The sequence below is a fragment of the Nycticebus coucang genome, chromosome 19 (genome assembly GCF_027406575.1).
Source record: "Nycticebus coucang isolate mNycCou1 chromosome 19, mNycCou1.pri, whole genome shotgun sequence".
Taxonomy (NCBI): Eukaryota; Metazoa; Chordata; class Mammalia; order Primates; family Lorisidae; genus Nycticebus; species Nycticebus coucang.
The window spans coordinates 3,790,231-3,811,431 of record NC_069798.1 but is presented as its reverse complement, the minus strand read 5'-3'; the positions used below and the strand labels follow the sequence as shown (position 1 = coordinate 3,811,431).

General features: G+C 36.6%; 1 protein-coding gene across 9 annotated transcripts in view; it reads left to right on the top strand.

The window, feature by feature from the left end:
- The window catches only part of ANKRD12 (ankyrin repeat domain 12), a 125,158-nt gene that overhangs the window by 94,233 nt on the left and 9,724 nt on the right, over positions 1-21,201 (top strand). For all 9 annotated transcript variants that reach the window (XM_053572036.1, XM_053572034.1, XM_053572033.1 and 6 more), the window contains 2 exons: positions 8,358-13,054; positions 18,908-19,006. In XM_053572036.1, coding sequence (XP_053428011.1) covers positions 8,358-13,054; positions 18,908-19,006 — 4,796 coding nt within the window. The remainder of the gene's footprint in view (positions 1-8,357; positions 13,055-18,907; positions 19,007-21,201) is intronic.

Here is a 21,201-nt window from a genome sequence, read left to right as displayed (position 1 = left end):
TGGCTACATATGTGACTGGCAAAGCAGGAACTTCTAGACCACTTGGTCTTCAGGCAGCCAGGCAGGTGCCTGGGGCCTCTGGGGCTCCCTCCGCTCTGTGCAGTTGGGCCTCTGGGCTCAGCTCGTCAACAACTTTACCACTGCCCCCTCCCCCAATTATGTTACTCAGCAGAGGCCACTCTGGCCTCCCAAATCTTCCCAACTGGAACCTCATGGGCCCAGGAGGGCCCCAACAGGTCTACTTGGGCTCCCCTGCTCATGAGCCATAATGCTACCTGTGTGTAATGTATATCCTTATTTTTTCTCAAAAATTTGGGCAAAAATGTGCTCATTATACATAGCAAAATACTGTAGATGTTTTTTATCTTTTTCTGTGCTTCTGTCTTTTTGATGTCTTAATATAGTTGTAAAACTCAACTGTACACATATTTAACATTAAGTTCCTCCTGTTTGCTGGGAATTGTGAAATTCCCTAAGTATAGATCACAACTGAATAATGTAGCAAACAGAAGCAGAAAATTAGAGCTATGTCAGTGAATACTACCTTCCCCCCACCCTCAAATTCCATAAATAGATCTTTTTTCCCCTCAGTATCCACACCTCTACCCCTCCCATCCTTTGCCCTACCTACATATATAAAATATGAAAGTTTCTCGTTCTCTGGGTGCTGTAGATTTAAGCAGTTGCTGTTAATAAACTAGTATACTTTTAAGTTTATGTGGAAACTAAATCTTGTGCATGTCTTTGTATGTTTAAACATTAATTCTTCTAGATGATGTAGAATGCAGTAGGTATATTGTGGAGCAAATAACCTTCCCTTACCCCTATGTGTTCTGGAAAATGGACAACATTTGACTTTCCATATCTCCAGTGATCAGGATAACAGAAAAAAAAGGAACATTTTGTAGAACGGTTCCAAACCATGGTGTCCAAGAGGTGACTGGGAGCTTCACCTTTACCTCCTTCCAAATCACTCCAAATAAACATGTAATCTAAGTAAATTCCAATGCAAATCCACTCTGAAGACAAGTCTCCCTTTGGTACTTTTAAAGCTTTCCTATATATAAATTCTTTAACTGCTTTATTCCCTGTCTAGTACTCTTAAATGTTTTCTCGTTAAGCAGGTGGAAAATAATAAAGAGCGACTGATTAGAATTTACATACATGGAAGTTTGGGGAAGAGGAAGTATTAAACTAGCATGGCAAATATGTATAACAAGAAGCTAGTATGTATAACAAAGAGGGGAGGTACCATAGAACACACTGTGAAATCAGACAAAAAACACTCTGGCCTATTTGTCTCTCAAATGGGATGTTAATAGCTATTGTAAAGATCAAATATTATTTACCTAGCAAATGACAGGGCTAAATAAATAGTGGTAGTATTAGAGGTGGTGGTCCAGATTTTGAGAAGTCTTATATAGTCTTCAGAGCTTTTATGTTACCCTACAGTGGGAGCTCTTCGATAAGAAGAGACACAATATCATCTGTAGTGCTTGTCACACCATGCTTTAAGGTATTTACTGATCTGAGCAAGAAATAAGAACCTGAGCTGAGACAGTAGTAGTGGGAATAGAGAGAAGATGGATTTAAAAGACAGTCCGGACATTGAAACTTCGAATTTGGAAGTTAAAGAATTGAGAGAGTTGAAATGGCACTAAAATTTTTAATGTGAATAATTACATTTGTTGTTATACCACACCAGTAGGGAATATTGCCTTTAAGCAGCAAGAGGAAACAATAGTGAAAGACTAAGAAGTTGAATCAAGTTTCCAGTCTTGATTTGGGAGTGGTTGAAAGAAGTTCATGAAATTCCAGCTTAGTCATTAGAATTTCAGAGGAAAAGTGGGAGGTAGAGACCTAGTCTTCATTATAAGTTCTTTAAAGTCATGGTATATTTAGTTTGGTATCCTTACCATGCACTCCTGAAATATATGGGACACTAACAGAATAATTGCTTTCTAAAAATATGTAATCCATCACGTATTCACCTATTTTTTTTTTTGTTTGTTTGTTTTTTTGTTTTTGTTTTTTTGTAGAGACAGAGTTTCACTTTATTGCCCTCGGTAGAGTGCCGTGGCGTCACACAGCTCACAGCAACCTCCAACTCCTGGGCTTAGGCGATTCTCCTGCCTCAGCCTCCCGAGTAGCTGGGACCACAGGCACCCGCCACAACGCCCGGCTATTTTTTTGTTGCAGTTTGGCCGGGGCCGGGTTTGAACCCGCCACCCTCGGTATATGGGGCCGGCGCCCTGCTCACTGAGCCACAGGCGCTGCCCGCATTCACCTATTTTTAAATGCTCGTCGTCTGTTGACTTTCTCATTAGTCAGGCATGTGAAATGTATTATCATATGTCAACATGAGAATAAATAGCATGTGTCAAAACCTCTGCTTGTGATGTTGAAGAGATTTTAAGGGAGAAATTTATATATACAAATACATGACCCCTACATGGGTCATATCTCTGTTGCCCCTCCATTTGGATACCATACAAGAAAAGATGGAAATTTATGGCAGGTTCAGTAGAGAAAAAAATTATAGAGAACTCAAATAACATTTTCACCATTCTTTAAATATCCTCTGTCTTAGTTGCAAATATCTGAACTTGCCTTGAGTTGTACACAAGCAACTTTCAAATGTATTTTAAGTTGATTTAGCCTGAGCAGGAGACCCCGTTATTAAAACAACTAAGCAAAAATCAGGCATGGTGGCTAATGTAAGTTTATAGTCCCAGCTACTCAGGAGACTAAGGCCTTTGTGAGGCCAGGAAGCTGCAGTGAGCTATGATCTCAGCAGTTCTCCAACCTGTATCACACAATGAGACCTTGTCTCTCTTAAAAAAGAAAAAAAAAAGTGTATTTGCTAAGTAAAATGGAGCTTAATTTATTTTTTCATGGAGAAGAAAAATGACTTGATAAACATTAAAATTTTTATTAATTGCTTAACCTTTCTGTTTCTCGTTTTCCTCCCTAGTTTCTCAAATAAAATTGAGAATAAAATGAGAAAACAAACATTAGAATTTTTTAAAGAAGTATTTTTGTCATAAATATACAAAATTTTTTTTTCAGCTATTCAGTATTTTTTTTTTAATTGTTTTTTATTAGATCGTAACTTTGTTCATTGATGCATTTATGGGGTTCAGGGTACTGCTTCATTGTAAAATGTGAAATGTTTACATTGAAGTAAGTGGCACATCCATCACAATTATACTCATTTCTTAATAGTTTTGAAATATACCATTGCATCATGCACATTAGGTGAATACCCTCCCTTCTCTCCTATATCCCCCCCCAGACTATAGTTATGTTTTGCCATTCGTATGAGTGTGTAGGTGGTTATATATTGATTTCATAGTAATATTGAGTACATTGGATAATTTTTTTCAATTCTTAAGATACTTTACTGAGAAGAATATGTTCCAGCTCCATCCAGGTAAACATAAAAGATGTGAGGTCTCGGGAGGCTGAGGCAAGAGAATCGCTTAAGCCCAGGAGTTGGAGGTTGCTGTGAGCTGTGTGAGGCCACGGCACTCTACCGAGGGCCATAAAGTGAGACTCTGTCTCTACAAAAAAAAAAAAAAAAAGATGTGAGGTCTCCTTTTTATGGCTGCATAGTATTCCATGGTGTACATATACCACAATTTGTTAATCCATTCATGGATTGATGGGCACTTGGGCTGTTTCCATGTCTTGGCTATTATGAATTGGGTTGCAGTAAACATTCTGGTGCAAATGTAAACTAATTTTTGATCATCTGGGTATATACCTAGTAGAGGAACTGCAGGATCGAACAGTAGGTCTACTTTTACTTCCTTCAGTGTTCTCCAAACTTCTTTCCAAAAAGGTGGTATTAGCTTGCATTCCCACCAGCAGTGTAGAATCTCTGTAGTTTGGGGGTTTTGTGATGTGGGCTAATCTTACTGGAGTTAGATGATATCTCAAAGTCATTTGATTTGCATTGCTCTGATGATTAAGGATGATGAGCATTTTTTCATGTGTTTGTAGGCCATGCGCCTGTAGGCCATGTGCCTGCCTTCTCTTCATCAGAGAAGTTTCTGTTCAAGCCTTTTGCCCACGTAGAAACGGGCTTATTTGTTCTTTTCTTATTGATTAGTTTGAGTTCTTTGTAGATTCTAGTTATCAAACCTTTGTTGGAAGCATAACCTGCAAAAATCTCCCATTCTGAAGGTTGTCTGTTTGCTTTTCTTACTGTGCTCTTGGCTGTGCAACAGCTTTTTAGTTTGATCAGATCCCAGTAATGTATTTTTGGTGTTGCTTCAGTTGCCTGGGGGGTCTTCCTCATAAAATTATTCTCCCAGGCTAATTTCTTCAAGGGTTTTCCCTGTACTCTCTTCTAGTATTTTTATAGTTTCACATCTTAAATTTAAATCTTTTATCCAGTGAGAATCAATTTTTGTTAATGGTGAAAGGAGGGCGTCCAGTTTCAGTCTTCTATAGGTTGCCATCCAGTCACCCAGCACCATTTGTTAAATAGGGAATCTTTCCCCCACTGAACATTTTTGATAGGCTTGTCAAAGATCAAATGGTAATAAGTAGCTGGGTTCATCTCTTGGTTCTCTCTAATGTTCCATAAATCTACCTCTCTGTTTTTATGCCAGTACCATGCTGTTTTGATCACTATAGATTTATATTATAGCCTGAAGTCTGGTAATGTGATGCCTCCTGATTTGTTGTTATTTCTGAGTAATGTATTTTCTATTCAAAGTTTTTTTCTGATTTCCATATAAAATGAAGTACTATTTTTTTTTTTTTTTGGGCCGGGGCTGGGTTTGAACCCGCCACATCCGGCATATGGGACCTGTGCCCTACCCCTTGAGCCACAGGCACCGCCCAAAATGAAGTACTATTTTATCAAGTTCCTTAAAGTATGACAATGGTGCTTTAATAGGGATTGCATTAAGTCTGTAAATTGCTTTGGGTAGTATGGACATTTTAACAATGTTGATTCTTCCCAGCCATGTGCATGGTATGTTTTTCCATTTGTTAACATTTTCAGCTATTTCTTTTCTCAGAGTTTCATAGTTCCCCTTATAGAGGTCTTTCACATCCTTTGTTAGGTAAATTCCCAGATATTTCATCTTCTTTGGCACTATTATAAAAGGAATAGAGTCTCGATTGTTTTTTCAGGTTGATTATTGTTGGCGTATATAAAAGCTACTGACTTGTAAGTATTGATTTTGTAACCTGAGACACTGCTGTATTCCTTGATCACTTCTAAGAGTTTTGAAATTGAGTCCCTGGGATTTTCCAGGTATAGGATCATATCATCGGTGAAGAGTGAGAGTTTGATCTCCTCTGACCCTATTTGGATACCCTTGATCACCTCTCCTTGCCTGGTTCCTGATCTGAGTGGAAATGTTTTCAATTTTACACCATTCAATATGATATTGGCTGTGGGTTTGCTATACATGGCCTCTATAGTTGGTTTAAGTTAGTTTAAGAAATGTCCGTTCTGTGCCTATTTTCTTAAGAATGCTGATCATGAAAGGTGTATAAATGATATTTTAAATACAGATTCAAATTTAGTGATTAAATATCAGAGACTAAAAAAATGGAACAAAATGAAAAATAACTTAGTATAATGTCCATTTTTTACTTACAAGAATTAGAAAATTTTAGGTGATTTTCTCACTATAGCAGTCACCTACTAAGAAAAGCAAAACAAACCTTTTTTGAAAAGTTACTGTCCCATTAGTATCCAGGACCAAGTTGACCTGTGTTGCTGAGTGGTTAAATAAATGGAAAAATTAGAGGCTGCTTAAGGAAGGAAGGAAAAGATCTGTCTGGTCTACCAAAAAATGGCATCATGAAGGTGTAGTAGTCTTTGTTGAGGTTCATAGAGTCATTACAGTGATGAGAAAACTGTGCAGAGGGATGGGCCTGATGGGCGTGTGTGACTTGGCATCCAGAGCCAGTGAAAGTTGTTTACTTGTGGAAATTTCTAAACTTATTATGGACATTAATTAGTGTCAGGCTAAGTTATTTACTTCAGAATTTACATTCTTTCTTTTAAAAAGAAAATAGGAATCTTTTTAAAAAGAATCGCTTAGAGTAAAGGTATATCTGTATTGAAGAGCATTCCTTCAAATTCCTGATAAATCAGGAACCCAAATGACAAATCTTGCATCTTTTGGTGTATTCATATACTACATGGGTATAACTCCTGTCAGAAAGTTTGCATTTAACCTTTAATGCATATATTCAAAGCTGGTAAGCATTGTGATAATAATGTTAAGTGAAACATACATAAGATCATGTGTGTATTATTGCAGTAACAATATGCATAGACATAAAAAGACAGAAGAAAATAGGCCAAAGAAATTACAAAATGACATACAAACGTGGAAAAATAAGCCCATACCAGGTATCAACCAAATAGAGGTACTATTTTACACCTATTAGTGAACTTTAAAAAAATTTTTTTCTAATGATAAAAGTATTATAATGTATCTGGGTCAAGTGCAGTGACCTATAATCCTAGCACTAAGAACCTCTTGAGCTCAGGAGTTCTAAAGGAGTCTGAAAAAGAGTGAAACCTGGTCTCTACTAAAAAAAGAAAAGTTAGCCAGGCACAGTGATACACTGTGGTCCCAGTTACTGAGGAAGCTGAGGCAAGAGGATCACCAAGGAATTTGAGGTTGCTGTGAGCTGTGATGATGCTGTTGTACTCTAGCCTGGGAAACAAGAGCAAAAACCCTGTCTCAAAAAAGTAGTACATTTGTTGTGTTAGGAATTTTGAAAATTGAGAAAAGCTTAAAGAAGAAAGTAAAAACCCATAATTCCTTCCAACCAGAGTTAGCCATGATGTTTTAATGTATTTCTCTTGATTCTTTTTCCTACACACATAAACACCCACCCACAAGATACACTGCTGTTTCCAAGTAATAGCATGTATTAACATTTTTCTACATTAATGAATGTGTGTAATGGAGAGTATTTTCAACATCTGCATAAGCCGTTATAATTCCAAAAATGAGATTTTTTTTTATACTATGTATGTCAGAATAACTTTATCACTCATTGACACTTTATAGTGATATTATCTTGGAATGTTACCACATCTTCAGTAAAGATTGTGATCTCTCAAGAGATCCTAGTACAATGCCACATACCTTGTAAACACTCAAAAATGCTCCTGAAATTTGAATTTTCATGTGTGAGAATATTTGGGAGGCATATTTCTTTGGAGGAAGCTTAATATATTAAAATGTATAATTTTCACATTAAATAGTTAGCAAATGAAATCTTTATTAATTATTGTAATGAGTTTGTGGTTTTTTCCCTTCTTGGTCAAAGCCTTTGTTTTAATTTCTCATAGAGTCCTGGATTTACTTTTCAGTTAGAGGTAACATGTATGTATACATTTCAGGTAGGAAAAGATGCCTGGCATCTTTTTGTAAAAAAAGATATAATGAAATAAAAACAATACTTTGACTATATTTATACAGCAGTTTGAAGGTAATTTCATAAAACTAAATTTTCATGTACTTAAAAACATATAGGGATTGGACTAATTATTTCCCACATTGTATGAAATGTCATATATTAGTATCAAATCTAAATTACAGATACGAAGAGTGAAGGAGCAGCAGTTTTATCAAATTATATGTCTGTTCAATTTACTTGTTAAAATCTTAGGTAAGTGGGGATTTCTTTTAGTTTTTTCAGTTTTTTTCTTAGTCACATTTCTTAAATAATTAAAACCATTCATCTTTAAGTTATTCTTCATGGGAATCATGCAGTCCCTTATAGTTTTACTAATCAGCATTCTGAAACATATAAAATAATGTATGATGTTTATATAAGTAAGCCTTTTAAGATAGTGGTTCTTGATGTTTGGATCAGAGAATCATATTCAGGTTAAAAAATAATTTTCTCTCCACAAAAGATGTATATGTATGCAGAACTTTACATAACATTTTAGTAACTAATGTTTCCCCTGAATCTGGACCTGTAGTTTTTGAATCTCTGTATTGTATATTTTTATATTATATGTTATGAATTTAACATTCTTTTTTTTTTTTTTTTTTTTTTTTGGCCGGGGCTAGGTTTGAACCTGCCACCTCCGGCATATGGGACCAGCGCCCTACTCCTTGAGCCACAGGGTCCGCCCTGAATTTAACATTCTATGTGCTTTTAGAAGTTTCAAAAGGATCTCTTCATAAAGCAGACAGTTCAGCAACACTGTAGCAAAGTTCCTGAATATTTCTATTGCACATGTACATATAAAACTGAAGTGATTTTGAATTGTTCAAAATATTGTATAAGTTCTGCCTTTCTCTGTCTTATTTTTCTGACAGTTGTGTTTTGACCAACATTTTCTTTTCATATTCTAGATTCTGAAGAGGCTCAGTCGGTAAATCCTTCTAGTGTTGATGAAAATATTGACTCTGAAACAGAGAAGGACTCTCTCATCTGTGAAAATAAACAAATACTTCCCAGTAAAGCACCTCGTTCATCTGCCCTTGATGAGTATGAGTTCAAAGATGATGATGATGAAGAAATAAATAAGATGATTGATGATAGGCATATTCTTAGGAAGGAACAACGAAAAGAGAATGAATCTGAAGCAGAAAAAAATAGTTTATTTGTAAAACAGGAGAAAGCCTTCTATCCAAAGTCATTTAAAAGTAAAAAACAAAAACCATCTAGGGTTTTGTATTCCAGTACAGAAAGTTCTGATGAAGAAGTTCTTCAGACCAAAAAGATTTCTACTTCATGTTCTGTGCCTGAAACATCGAATTCTGATGTACAAACCAAAAAGGACTATGTAGTTTCAAGTGAACACAAACAGAAAGGCAAAGTTAAAAGAAAATTAAAAAACCAGAATAAAAATAAAGAGAACCAAGAGCTAAAGCAAGAAAAAGAGGGAAAAGAAAATACTAGAGTAGCAAACTTGACAGTTAATACTGCATTAGATTGTCCAGAAAAGACCAGAGAAGAGGGGAATTTTAGGAAATCTTTTAGCCCAAAAGATGATACTTCCTTACATTTATTTCATATTTCCACTGGTAAATCTCCCAAACATTCTTGTGGGTTAAGTGAAAAACAATCAACACCACTAAAACAAGAGCCTACTAAAACATGTTTATCACCGGGAAGTTCTGAAATGTCATTACAGCCTGATCTTGTTCGGTTTGATAATACAGAATCCGAATTCCTACCAGAAAGTTCAAGTGTAAAATCTTGTAAGCATAAAGAAAAAAGTAAACATCAGAAAGATTTCCATTTAGAATTTGGTGAAAAATCAAATGCAAAAGTAAAGGATGAAGATCACAGTCCAACCTTTGAAAACTCAGACTGTACACTGAAAAAAATGGATAAAGAAGGTAAAACATTAAAAAAACATAAATTAAAACATAAAGAGAGGGAAAAAGAAAAGCATAAAAAGGAAATTGAAGGCGAAAAGGAAAAATACAAAAATAAGGACAGTGCTAAAGAACTGCAGAGGAGTGTAGAATTTGATAGAGAATTTTGGAAAGAGAATTTTTTTAAAAGTGATGAAAGTGAAGATTTATTTTTAAATATGGAACATGAGTCCCTAACATTAGAAAAAAAAACAAAATTCGAAAAAAACAAAGATGATAAGTCAGCCAAGGAAAAGCATATCCCAAGAGAAAGGAACATTAAAGAAGAACGGGAAAAGATTAAAAAAGAAAGTGAAAAATCTAGGGAAGAAAAAATAAAAGATCTAAAAGAAGAGAGAGAGAATGCACCCATAGATAAAGAAACAGAATTCATTTCTTTGAGTGTTAGTGCCAATGATGAATCTATAGTGGAAAAGGAAATAGATGTTGAAAAGCAAGAAAAATATATAAAGGAAAGTAAAGAAAAATCTGAAAAACGATTTCAAACTAAAGAAAAGGATTTTGAGAAGACTGAAAGAAAAAATTTTGAAAAAGAGAAGAAAATAAAACATGAGCATAAGTCAGAAAAAGATAAGTTAGATCTTAGTGAATGTGTTGATAGAATAAAAGATAAAGACAAGGTATATTCGCATCACACAGAGAAATGCCATAAAGAAGGTGAGAAGATAAGAAGTATTACTACTGTTAAAAAAACTGATGATAGAGAGAAAAGTAGAGAAAAAATTGATAGGAAACACGACAAAGAAAAACCTGAAAAAGAGCGACATCTAGCAGAAAGCAAAGAAAGACACTTGATTGAGAAGAAAAATAAACAGTCAGAAAATAGTGAGTATACTAAGTCAGACAAAAGCAAAAGTAAAGAAAAAGACAGAGAGATAGATAAAAGGGAGAAATCTAGAGATAAGGAAAGTATAAATACAACTAACTACAAACACACACAGGAAGAGAAAAAGCCAAGTATAGTAGATAGTAATAAAGCACAACATGAAAAACCTTTATCCCTTAAAGAAAAAAAAGATGAACCATTGAAAATTCCAGATGGAAAAGAAAAAGATAAAAAAGATAAGGATATAGATAGATACAAAGAACGAGACAAACATAAAGATAAGATCCAACTGAATAGTTTACTCAAACTAAAATCTGAAGCAGATAAGCCTAAACTTAAGTCATCACCAGCATCAAAGGATACTCGACCTAAAGAAAAGAGGTTAGTGAATGATGATTTAATGCAGACAAGTTTCGAGCGAATGCTAAGCCTTAAAGACCTAGAAATAGAACAGTGGCACAAAAAACATAAGGAAAAAATAAAGCAGAAGGAAAAGGAACGGTTGAGAAATCGCAACTGTTTAGAACTTAAAGTAAAAGATAAAGAGAAAACAAAGCATGTACTAACTGAATCCAAAAATAAGGAACTTACTAGGTCAAAAAGTTCAGAGTTGACTGATGCTTATACCAAGGAGAAACAACCTAAAGATGCTGTAAGCAACAGATCACAATCTGTTGACAACAAAAATCTAATGAATTTAGGAAAGTCATCTTTTGTTTCAGATAGTTGCTTAAACAGGTCTCCTAGATCAGAAACTGAAAAGCTGTGTCTCAGCTCCAGATCTGTTTCCATGATTTCTGTTGCTAGCTCAGAAGATTCCTGCCATACTACAGTGACAACTCCAAGGCCTCCAATAGAGTATGACTCTGACTTTATGTTAGAAGGTTCAGAATCCCAAATGTCCTTTTCCCAGTCACCTTTTTTGTCAATTGCCAAATCTCCTGCCCTTCATGAAAGAGAATTGGACAGCCTGGCTGATCTTCCAGATCGAATTAAACCACCATATGCAAGCAGACTTCCAGCATCCCATCTTAGGTCATCATCTGTAGAAGATGTTAAACTAGTTATCAATGAGGGGAGATCTATCGTAGAAGCTCGAAGATGTAGCATGCCATCTGTCATTTGTGAACATACAAAACAATTCCAAACAATATCAGAAGAAAACAGTCAAAGTAGCTTATTAGCTGTGCCAAGAGATACTTGTCCTTCCCCCAAACCTGAGATATTCTCAAATGTGCCTGAAAGAGACCATACAAACGTGTCTAGCATACATTCCAGTTTTGTAGCCTCCCCAACTGTATCTGTAAACAACAAATATGTTTCAACAGATATAAATGTCATCAAGAGTACTGCTCCAGTGAGCACTGTAGTGGACAGTCCTGTGCATTTAGAATCATCTAATCCAGTTGGTGTGATCCAGAATAAAGCATGGGAGATACCTGTTGATAATCTGGAGTCTGTAAGCACAAGAGACTTTATCTGCCCAAACTCTAATACACCTGATCAAGATTCCTGTGTTCAGGGCTTTTGTAATTCTGAAACCAAAATACTAAAAGAAAATACTGATTTTTTATCCCTCCACCAGTCTATACTGCCAGCAAACTCTTGTGCTCAGGATCCAGCATCCTTTCTGCCTTTACAGCAACCTTGTTCTTTTTCTAGCCAATCACTTTCAGATGCTGAATCCATTTCTAAACATATGTCTTCGTCACATGTAGCCAATCAAGAGCCAGGTATTTTACAACAGAAAAATGCAATTCAGATTATCAGTTCTGTTTTAGATACTGATAATGAATCTACAAAAGATACAGAAGATACTTTTCTTCTAGCAGATGTTCAAAGAACAGATGCTTTTGTCCCAGTGTACTCTGAAAGCACTGTACAAGAAGCATCACCAAATTTTGAAAAGACTAATATTTTACTTGTATTATCATCAGAAAAGGACTTGAATGGAAGTGATGCATCTACCCAGCTAAATACACATTATGCATTTAGCAAACTAACTTACAAGTCTTCCAGTGGCCATGAAGTTGAGAATAGCACAACTGATATTCAGGTTATTTCACCTGAAAAAGAAAAATTGGAGAGTTTGGTTTTAACTCATTTGAATAGGCGTGATTCTGATTTATGTGAAATGAATGCAGGGATGCCAAAAGGAAACTTGAATGAACAAGATAATCCAAAACATTGTCCTGAAAGTGAAAAGTGTTTACTTTCCATTGAAGATGAAGAATCTCAACAAAGCTCATTATCCAGTCTGGAAAACCATTCACAACAGTCAGCTCAACCAGAAATGCATAAATATGCTCAACTAGTTAAAGTAGAATTAGAAGAAAATATTGAATATGATAAAACTGAAAACCAAATCCCTCAAAGAATGACTAGAAATAAAGCAAGTACAGTGGCAAATCAGAGCAAACAGATTCTTGCCAATTGTACACTATTATCAGAAAAAGACAGTGAGTCTTCATCTCCTAGAGGAAGAATAAGATTAACTGAAGAAGATGATCCTCAGATTCACCATCCACGGAAAAGGAAAGTGTCACGTGTACCTCAGCCTGTGCAAGTGAGTCCCTCTTTACTGCAAGCAAAAGAGAAAACTCAGCAGTCTCTGGCAGCCATCGTAGATTCTTTGAAACTAGATGAGATTCAGCCATACAGTTCAGAGAGAGCAAATCCATATTTTGAATACTTGCACATAAGGAAAAAAATTGAAGAAAAGCGCAAATTATTATGTAGTGTTATTCCTCAAGCACCTCAGTATTATGATGAATACGTAACATTTAATGGATCCTATCTCCTGGATGGAAATCCCTTAAGCAAGATTTGCATTCCCACAGTAAGTAACATCATTACTTGATAAACATCTCAAATACTGTCCAATAGAAATGTAATGTAAGCCATGTAATTTCACATTTTCTGGTAGCTACATTTTTTTAAAGTAGAAAAAGTAGGCAAAATTAGTTTTGGGCTAAATACCTTCAAGGACTCCTAATTTTCTAGCTAAACTTCTAGTCTCTTGTATACAAGGTCCTTTTTATACTTTACTCGTCTTGGCTATAGTTACTATCCCTACTGCGCACACTTATTATATTTTGAGTCCTCTGACTAGTCTATGCTATTTCAAAGATGTTCTTTCTTTTAAAGCCCAGTTCAGAAAAGATCAAAAAGTTAGAAGATGGTCTTTTAGTCCCACACTCACAGAATCTGCTTGATACTAGTACCTTTTAAGTCTTCTTAAAAGAGATTTAGATAGCACCTAGTAGATTAAAAATAAAAAGAATTGTGAGCCGGGCATTGTGGCTCAGGCCTGTAATCCTAACACTTTACAAGGCCAAGGTGGGAGGATTGCTTGATACCAGGAGTTCCAGACCAGCCTGAGTAAGAGTGAAAAAAATAGAAAAAATTACCCAGGTCTGGTGGCATGCACTGGTAAGTCCCAGCTACTTGGGAGACTGAGACAGAAGGATTACTTGAGCCCAGATGTTTGAGGTTGCTGTTAGGTGTGGCACCATTGCACTCTAGCTCAGGAGATAGTGCAAGACCCTGTCTCAAAAAAATAATATTCAAACAATATAAAGCTGGCAACTTTCTTGGGTTTTCTTATGCCCTCGTTATATTTCTTCTAAACGGGTAATTTTACCTGAAATATTATTTACTGTTACAGGCTTGAAATACAGGTATAAATATAAAGATAATTTAAATTTGAATTCTGTACAAACCTTTTCAGTAAGAACAACTTCAAATAAACCATGTTAGGTTGCTTCCTTAATGTAGTATGTTGACTTCATGTACATGTGGGTCACTACAAAAGTTTTGAGACAGACTCCATTATGGTCCATTATTTCACTTCCCAAAAGTAGTTGGCAGTGCCCTTTCTGATTCACCTGTGTAAATTTCAACTTGTTTGGCTTATCAGTCTTCTTGGGAGGGCTTCATTTGTTTCATCCATGTGAGTTTTATGTTTCGTGATTTTTGTATATCGCATAACTTTGATAATGACCTACATATTGACCTCATACAGAGATATAAGTGTATGTACATCTGTATTGTATACACAATACATAGTATATGTTACATATACATATTACGTATATATGTTATATACACACACACACACATATATATATATATATATTCACCTTTTATTCCTGCAAAGATAATGTAACACAAGTTTGATTCCCTTGGAGCAATTCTAGGGATATAATTTAGGTATTATATTGTTTCAAAAGGGGCTATAAGGTAGAGCTGAGAAATAAAGATGAGTTTTTTGTGTTAAATGAGAATTACTAAAGTAGAAATACAGTAGAAATAACAGTGGATTTCTAATTAGCATTCACGAGTTCAATTCTAGATTTTGCAGCAAACCAGCTGTGTTATCTTGAATGATTCACTTCATATCTTTGATCCTTAGTTTCCACATCTATAAAACAAGAATATCTACTCTACTTCAAAGCAAGTCGCAATAGTGTATGCCAAAGCCCATTTAAAACATTAAAAAAACTATGCAGTTTTAAGGAGTTACCATTATTTTTCCATCTTCAAGTAACTTTAAGATCCACATTTAATAAAACTAATGTATGAACTCCAGCCTTTTGCTCATAAAAAGCTTCATGTTTGAGTTTATTAAACTAAAACTCCTTTGTTCAAAATATAGTTTGAAAAAATATATATATATATAGTTTGAAAAAATAATTAAAACCAAAGTAACAAAAATTGTTTAAGCCCTATATTATTTTTCTTACTTTCCATTATGGTTTTATCCATTTATTTCCTCCTAGCTAGCTGATTACCATTTCATCAAAATGACCTTTCCTCATATTTATGTGATCTGGTTGTAAAACCCATTAGAAGTTTGGTGAAATGTTCCTAGAATCCATCTAAGTGTTTATTCTTCCATTAATTACTTTCCTCAAAATTAACTAGGATACTGCCATTTTTCCAGAGGAAATCAAGGTTAGAAAAAGGTAAAACTTGGGCGGCGCCTGTGGCTCAGTTGGTAAGGCGCTGGCCCCATATGCTGAGGGTGACGGGTTCAAACCCGGCCCCGGCCAAACTGCAACCAAAAAAAAAAAAAAAAAAAATAGCCGGGCGTTGTGGCGGACGCCTGTAGTCCCAGCCACTCGGGAGACTGAGGCAAGAGAATCGCTTAAGCCCAGGAGTTGGAGGTTGCTGTGAGCTGTGTGAGGCCACGGCACTCTACCGAGGGCCATAAAGTGAGACTCTGTCTCTACAAAAAAAAAAAGAAAGAAAGAAAAAGGTAAAACTTGCTCGGTGCATGTGGCTCAGTGGCTAGGACATCAGCCATATACACCAGAGCTGGCGGGTTCGAATCCAGCCCAGGCCTGCCACACAACAATGACAGCTACAACCAAAAATAGCCAGGCATTGTGGCGGGTTCCTATAGTCCCAGCTACTTGGGAGGCTAAGGCAAGAAAATTGCTTAAGCCCAAGAGTTTGAGGTTGCTATGAGATGTGATGCCGCAGCACTCTACCGAGGGTGACAAAATGAAACTCTGTCTCAAAAAAAAAGAAAAAAAGGGCAGCGCCTGTGGCTCAAAGGGGTAGGGCACTAGCACCATATGGCGGAGGTGGCGGGTTCAAATCCAGCCCTGGCCAAAAACTGCAAAAAAGAAAAAAAAAAAAAAAAAGGTAGAACTGCAGGTCAGGTTTGCCAAAATCAAATGAACAGAGAGAAAGAAACTTGTTACAATCTGCAATCTACTGTGGCCACTGGTTAAGACATACCCTACAGAAATCCTGGAGGAACTCCAAGAGTGGGTGGTAAGAGGCACATGTACCCCTGGGAGATTGTAAAGAGAGTAAGTATTCTTGAGGCTGCTGGGACTCACAGATACTGAACGATAAAATCTCCATACATGATTCGTTTAAAGGTAGATGGGAAAAACAGCAAAGGGAAAATTTTCTCAAAGTCTCCATGTATCCTTCTGGTGATTTTTATCTCTCTTCTGTATGTGATACATGTTAATGATTCCAACATTGATATATTCTGCCCAAATCTCTGTCCTTACCTTCTTTCTGCTTCCACTTGAATGTCCATTAGCTTCACAGGCTCAGCATGTCATCACTCAACTGAACTTACCCAAAAACCTGCATCGCTCCCTCCTCCATTTCACATCACCTCAACTATGATTTGCTTCCTCAATTCCCCAGACACAACAGCAAGCTGTAAGACTTTACAGTAGCTCCCTGATACTTATGTTCTATGTAAATACCTCTTGTGTGTTAACTAAATACCTTCTATTGCGGGGGTCGGGAGAGGCTTTCATGGTCAAATAAGTTTTGGAAATACTAGTAATCTAAAAAACAGGTTGTTTCAACATGGGACTTCTCAGAACCTTTAATGTGTTAATTGTGAGGTTCCAGCATGGGTACCTATGTACAGGTGCATAGTGTTTCTCAAACTTACTTGTTCCTGGCACCATTTCCTGTAAATTGTCTTTATGGGTTTAATGTTCTTTGGAGCTGACTTTAAGAATTCTGTATCCTGGCTCGGCGCCTGTGGCTCAAGCGGCTAAGGCGCCAGCCACATACACCTGAGCTGGCGGGTTCGAATCCAGCCCGGGCCCACCAAACAACAATGACGGCTGCAACCAAAAAATAGCCGGGTGTTGTGGGAGGCGGAGGCAGAAAAATCGCTTGAGCCCAAGAGTTGGAGGTTGCTGTGAGCTGTAAAGCCATGGCACTCTACCCAGGATGACAGCTTGAGGCTCTATCTCAAAAAAAAAATAAAAATAAAAAAGAATTCTGTATCCTTTACAGAATAGACTTCAGCTTCTATTGCTCTGCCTTGCTGACACTCCTTCCTTGTTTCACCTTTTGTCAGATTTGATGTTCCAGGAACTCAGGACTGCTTGTAGTTACCAGTGGATACCATGCTGTTTTCTTTGTTTTATCCTTTAATCATCTTGTTCTCTCTTCTAAGAATTAGCTCTCTCCCTCAGCCTTTTATTTTTTTTGCAACAGTGTCTCATTTCTCTCCTTACTCTGGCTCTTCCTTTGAGACACAGCTGAGGCATTACCCCAACCTCACACAAGTAGATGTAATTCATCTACACTCCTTGAGATAACTAGAGGCCTATATGATTTTGCAAAACTGAAACAAAAGCACCGAATTAAATTTAAAGTAGTTGACAGGATACAGAAATATATGCAAATATACTGAAATTAGAGGCCTTAAGAATGATTAACCCAATAAGTTAAGTGTCCTGTAGAATTCTCCACATTCTGTTTAAATTGAATAGATCCTTGTGATGTTATTTAATACGGTTTCAGTCCCCTATAATCTTTGTAAACTGAATGCTGATTATAGAGTCTTGCTAGATTTAGGATTGATTTTTGGCAAGAGCTTTTCACATGTGGTGGTGTATGATTCCTGTGGCACCACATCAGGAAGCAGATATATACCCACTTGTTCTATTTTCAGATGAAGTTGACAGTTAAACTGTTAATTAAGAGTCAAGTAAATTGTACTGTGCCAAAACAAACTGGGATACCTTAGCTTTGCCCTAATACCTTGACAGTAATTATAAGCAAGGAACTACAAATACTCAGAGGTAAAGGAAGATTTATTCAGAGGTCACAGGTGGTTATTGCCATCTCTTCTATATCTGTATTTTAAGAGTGGAATGCACAGGGCGGTGCCTATGGCTCAAAGGGGTAGTGTGCCGGCCCCACATGCCAGAGGGTGGCGGGTTCAAACCCAGCCCTGGTCAAAAAATGCAAAAAAAAAAAAAAAAAAAGAGTGGAATGCACACATAGATTCAGTAAGTTTCTTTAAGCAGATAGCAAAGTCCAATATCAAATTAGAGATGAATCATAGGCTTTTTGGAGTATGAATATAAACAAAATTGTACAGCATGACACATGCAATAAAGAAGTTTGAAAACCACAAATTCATTAGGCCATTTTATCTACTTTTAAAAAGATTTTCATTGAGTGTAACACTGAGGATTTACGTGTTTGATTTTTTTTTTTTTTTTTTTTTTTGTAGAGACAGAGTCTCACTGTACCGCCCTCTGTAGAGTGCTGTGGCATCACTCAGCTCACAGCAACCTCTAACTCTTGGGCTTCCGCGATTCTCTTGCCTCAGCCTCCCGAGCAGCTGGGACTACAGGCGCCCGCCACAACGCCCGGCTATTTTTTTTGTTGCAGTTTGGCCGGGGCTGGGCTTGAACCCGCCACCCTCGGCACATGGGGCCGGCGCCCCACTCACTAAGCCACAGGCGCCTCCCACGTGTTTGATTTTTAATCATGTGTGCAAAGGGACTTCATTCACTATACCAATAAACTCAAACTGCTATAATCTTCAGGTGTGTTAACTCTGTTTGTACCAGCTTTCCTGTTTTTGTGACTCCTCCCTCTCTGTGAGCTGTCACTGATACTCTAAAATGTGTCTTACAAAAAAGTAAGCAACTTTCTCAGTCCTGATTTGCTCTTTAAAATTTGCTGTGGCCGACCATCTCCTGTTGCTGGGATACTCTGCTGTGTTCCACATAGTTAGAATGGACTGAGAAGCAACAACCAGTTGTATAATTAGTACTGTATTATTTAAATCACAGATCATCAGACCTTTTTTTTTAAGTTATACACTAAAAGGGTTTAATTTTAGAAGAATAGTTCATTATTGTAAATAAATCCTAATATTTTTAAACTATATTTTTAAAATTAGATTACACCACCGCCTTCACTGTCAGATCCACTTAAAGAGCTTTTCCGGCAACAGGAAGTTGTAAGGATGAAACTACGTTTGCAACACAGTATTGAAAGGGTAAGAAATCTTTAAATTTATACTTAGGCTAAAAAAAAGCTATTTTACAAATAGATTTAAATGGCTTACAGTTTATTAGTGGATTTTTTCTTATTTAGAACCATTGAGGGAAATAGTTTGATTTTTGTGTTTCTGTATTGTGTTATCTTTTGTTTATCCCAATATAGGTAGAGAATTTTTAAGCGTAATTTAGGATAGTTGCTCCCATATTAGAATTCACGTTTATTATATTTCCAGTATGATCAAAATCAAATGATATTTCTTATCATTCGTTCAGTGTGTAGAACTGCAGCAGTAGACTCCCAGTGGGATGTGTGGATTACTGCTTGGTACCAGTTATTTTAGGGCTAAAGTGCAAAATGCTTGTAAAGGCAGTGTTACTTTGTCCTTATAAGGTCTACTGTAGTATCTTGTTTCCAGTGGTTAGTCTTAGCATGAAATGACAGGGTAAAAACCTATCCAGTTATTTATAGAAATTTTAAAGGTTATTTTGCCTGGATTTACAAAAATATCATACCTTCTTTATTTTGGGGGAGGGTCAAAGTGCTCTAAAAATGTGGTATATAAGCTGTAGTCCTTCACAGAAATACACATCTATTCATGTGCAGACACAATCTCTTATGTAATTTCTTCGATTCATACATGATTGATTCCCCTAGCAGAGGTTCTTAACCTTTTTTTGTTTTTTTGGACCCCTATAAAAATCTGGGAAATTTGGAACCTTTTCTCAATGTTTTTAAATGAGTAAAATAAAGTTCATAGGATTACAAAAAGAAGCAACAAAAGAAGAATGAGCTGATATAGAACCACAGAATTCACAACACTTGTGTATGATCCACTATTAATGAGTAGTTTGTAAAAATCCTCATTTGAGGTGGCTCATGCCTATAATCCTAGCACTCTGGTGGGAGGCCAAGGCAGGTGGATCACTTGAGCTCACTATTTCGAGACCAGCCTGAGTAAGAGTGAGACCCCATCTCCACTAAACATGGGGAAAAAAAGACTGATGCAAGAAGATTGCTTGAACCCAAGAGTTTGAGGTCACTGTGAGCTATGACACCACCGCAATCTACCAAGGGTGACAAAGTGAGAATGTGCCTCAAAAAAAAAATCCTCATTTGAATTGTGAAACTTGCAGAATTTTAACAAATAACAAAATGACATACCACCTTCTGCAAATTGACTAATGAACATTTAGATTACAGAATACCAGACACATCAACTTACATGTCTGACCAATATGAGAACAAAAACTTTACCAGTTGGTGGCTAAATAGCAAGAATTGCTTCATCCTTGGCAGGCAGTGTTGTACAAGTATTTCTACACAGAGAAACTGGAGTTGTGTGTCAGCAGCAGATCAAATAACTGCTGGAGTTTTGAAAAAATTAGTATGAACATGAAATTTTGAGGGGATATCTGTAGAAACTTGGAAATAAATTTGGAAATATATGTCATTTCTGTGGATGACAAAGTTGCAGACAACCTGGGGGTTTATGGACACATTTATAGTGGAAAGAAATGCCAGTTGGACATCAATGAGAAGATAGAAGTTTTTTCCATTTCAAGTTCACATATACCCTTCTGCCATTCTTGGGGTCATTGGGGGTCATTTAGGCTTCTTGGGGTCATTTTCCCCACAGAAAATAACATTTGAATGCTACATTAAATGAATGAACAGGGCTTGCAACCAGAGGCCTTGGTCCATTTCCTCAGAACTGCCCCATGCCATACTCTCTCACCCCAAGAATTAAGAGGAAACAGTGCTTTGACATGCCCATAACTTGTCCCTATGCAACATTTAAAGGCTTTGCTCTAGGGCAGGGGTCCTCAAACTGCGGCCCACGGGCCACATGAGGCGGTGTGATTGTATTTGTTCCCGTTTGTTTTTTTTACTTCAAAATAAGATATGTGCAATGTGCATAGGAATTTGTTCATAGTTTTTTTTTTTTTTTTAAACTATAGTCCGGCCCTCCAATGGTCTGAGGGACAGTGAACTGGCCCCCTGTTTAAAAAGTTTGAGGACCCCTTCAGGGGGGTTGAAGGACACAAGATTTAAGAATGTTCATCCTAAATGGAATATTTGGACTATCAAACAACATATCTCTGTTAATTATTTTAGGAAAGGGAAGGTCTAACCTTAGGAAATACACGGATACCTCACCTTTTGAAAGGTTTTTTTGTTACTGCTCTTAAT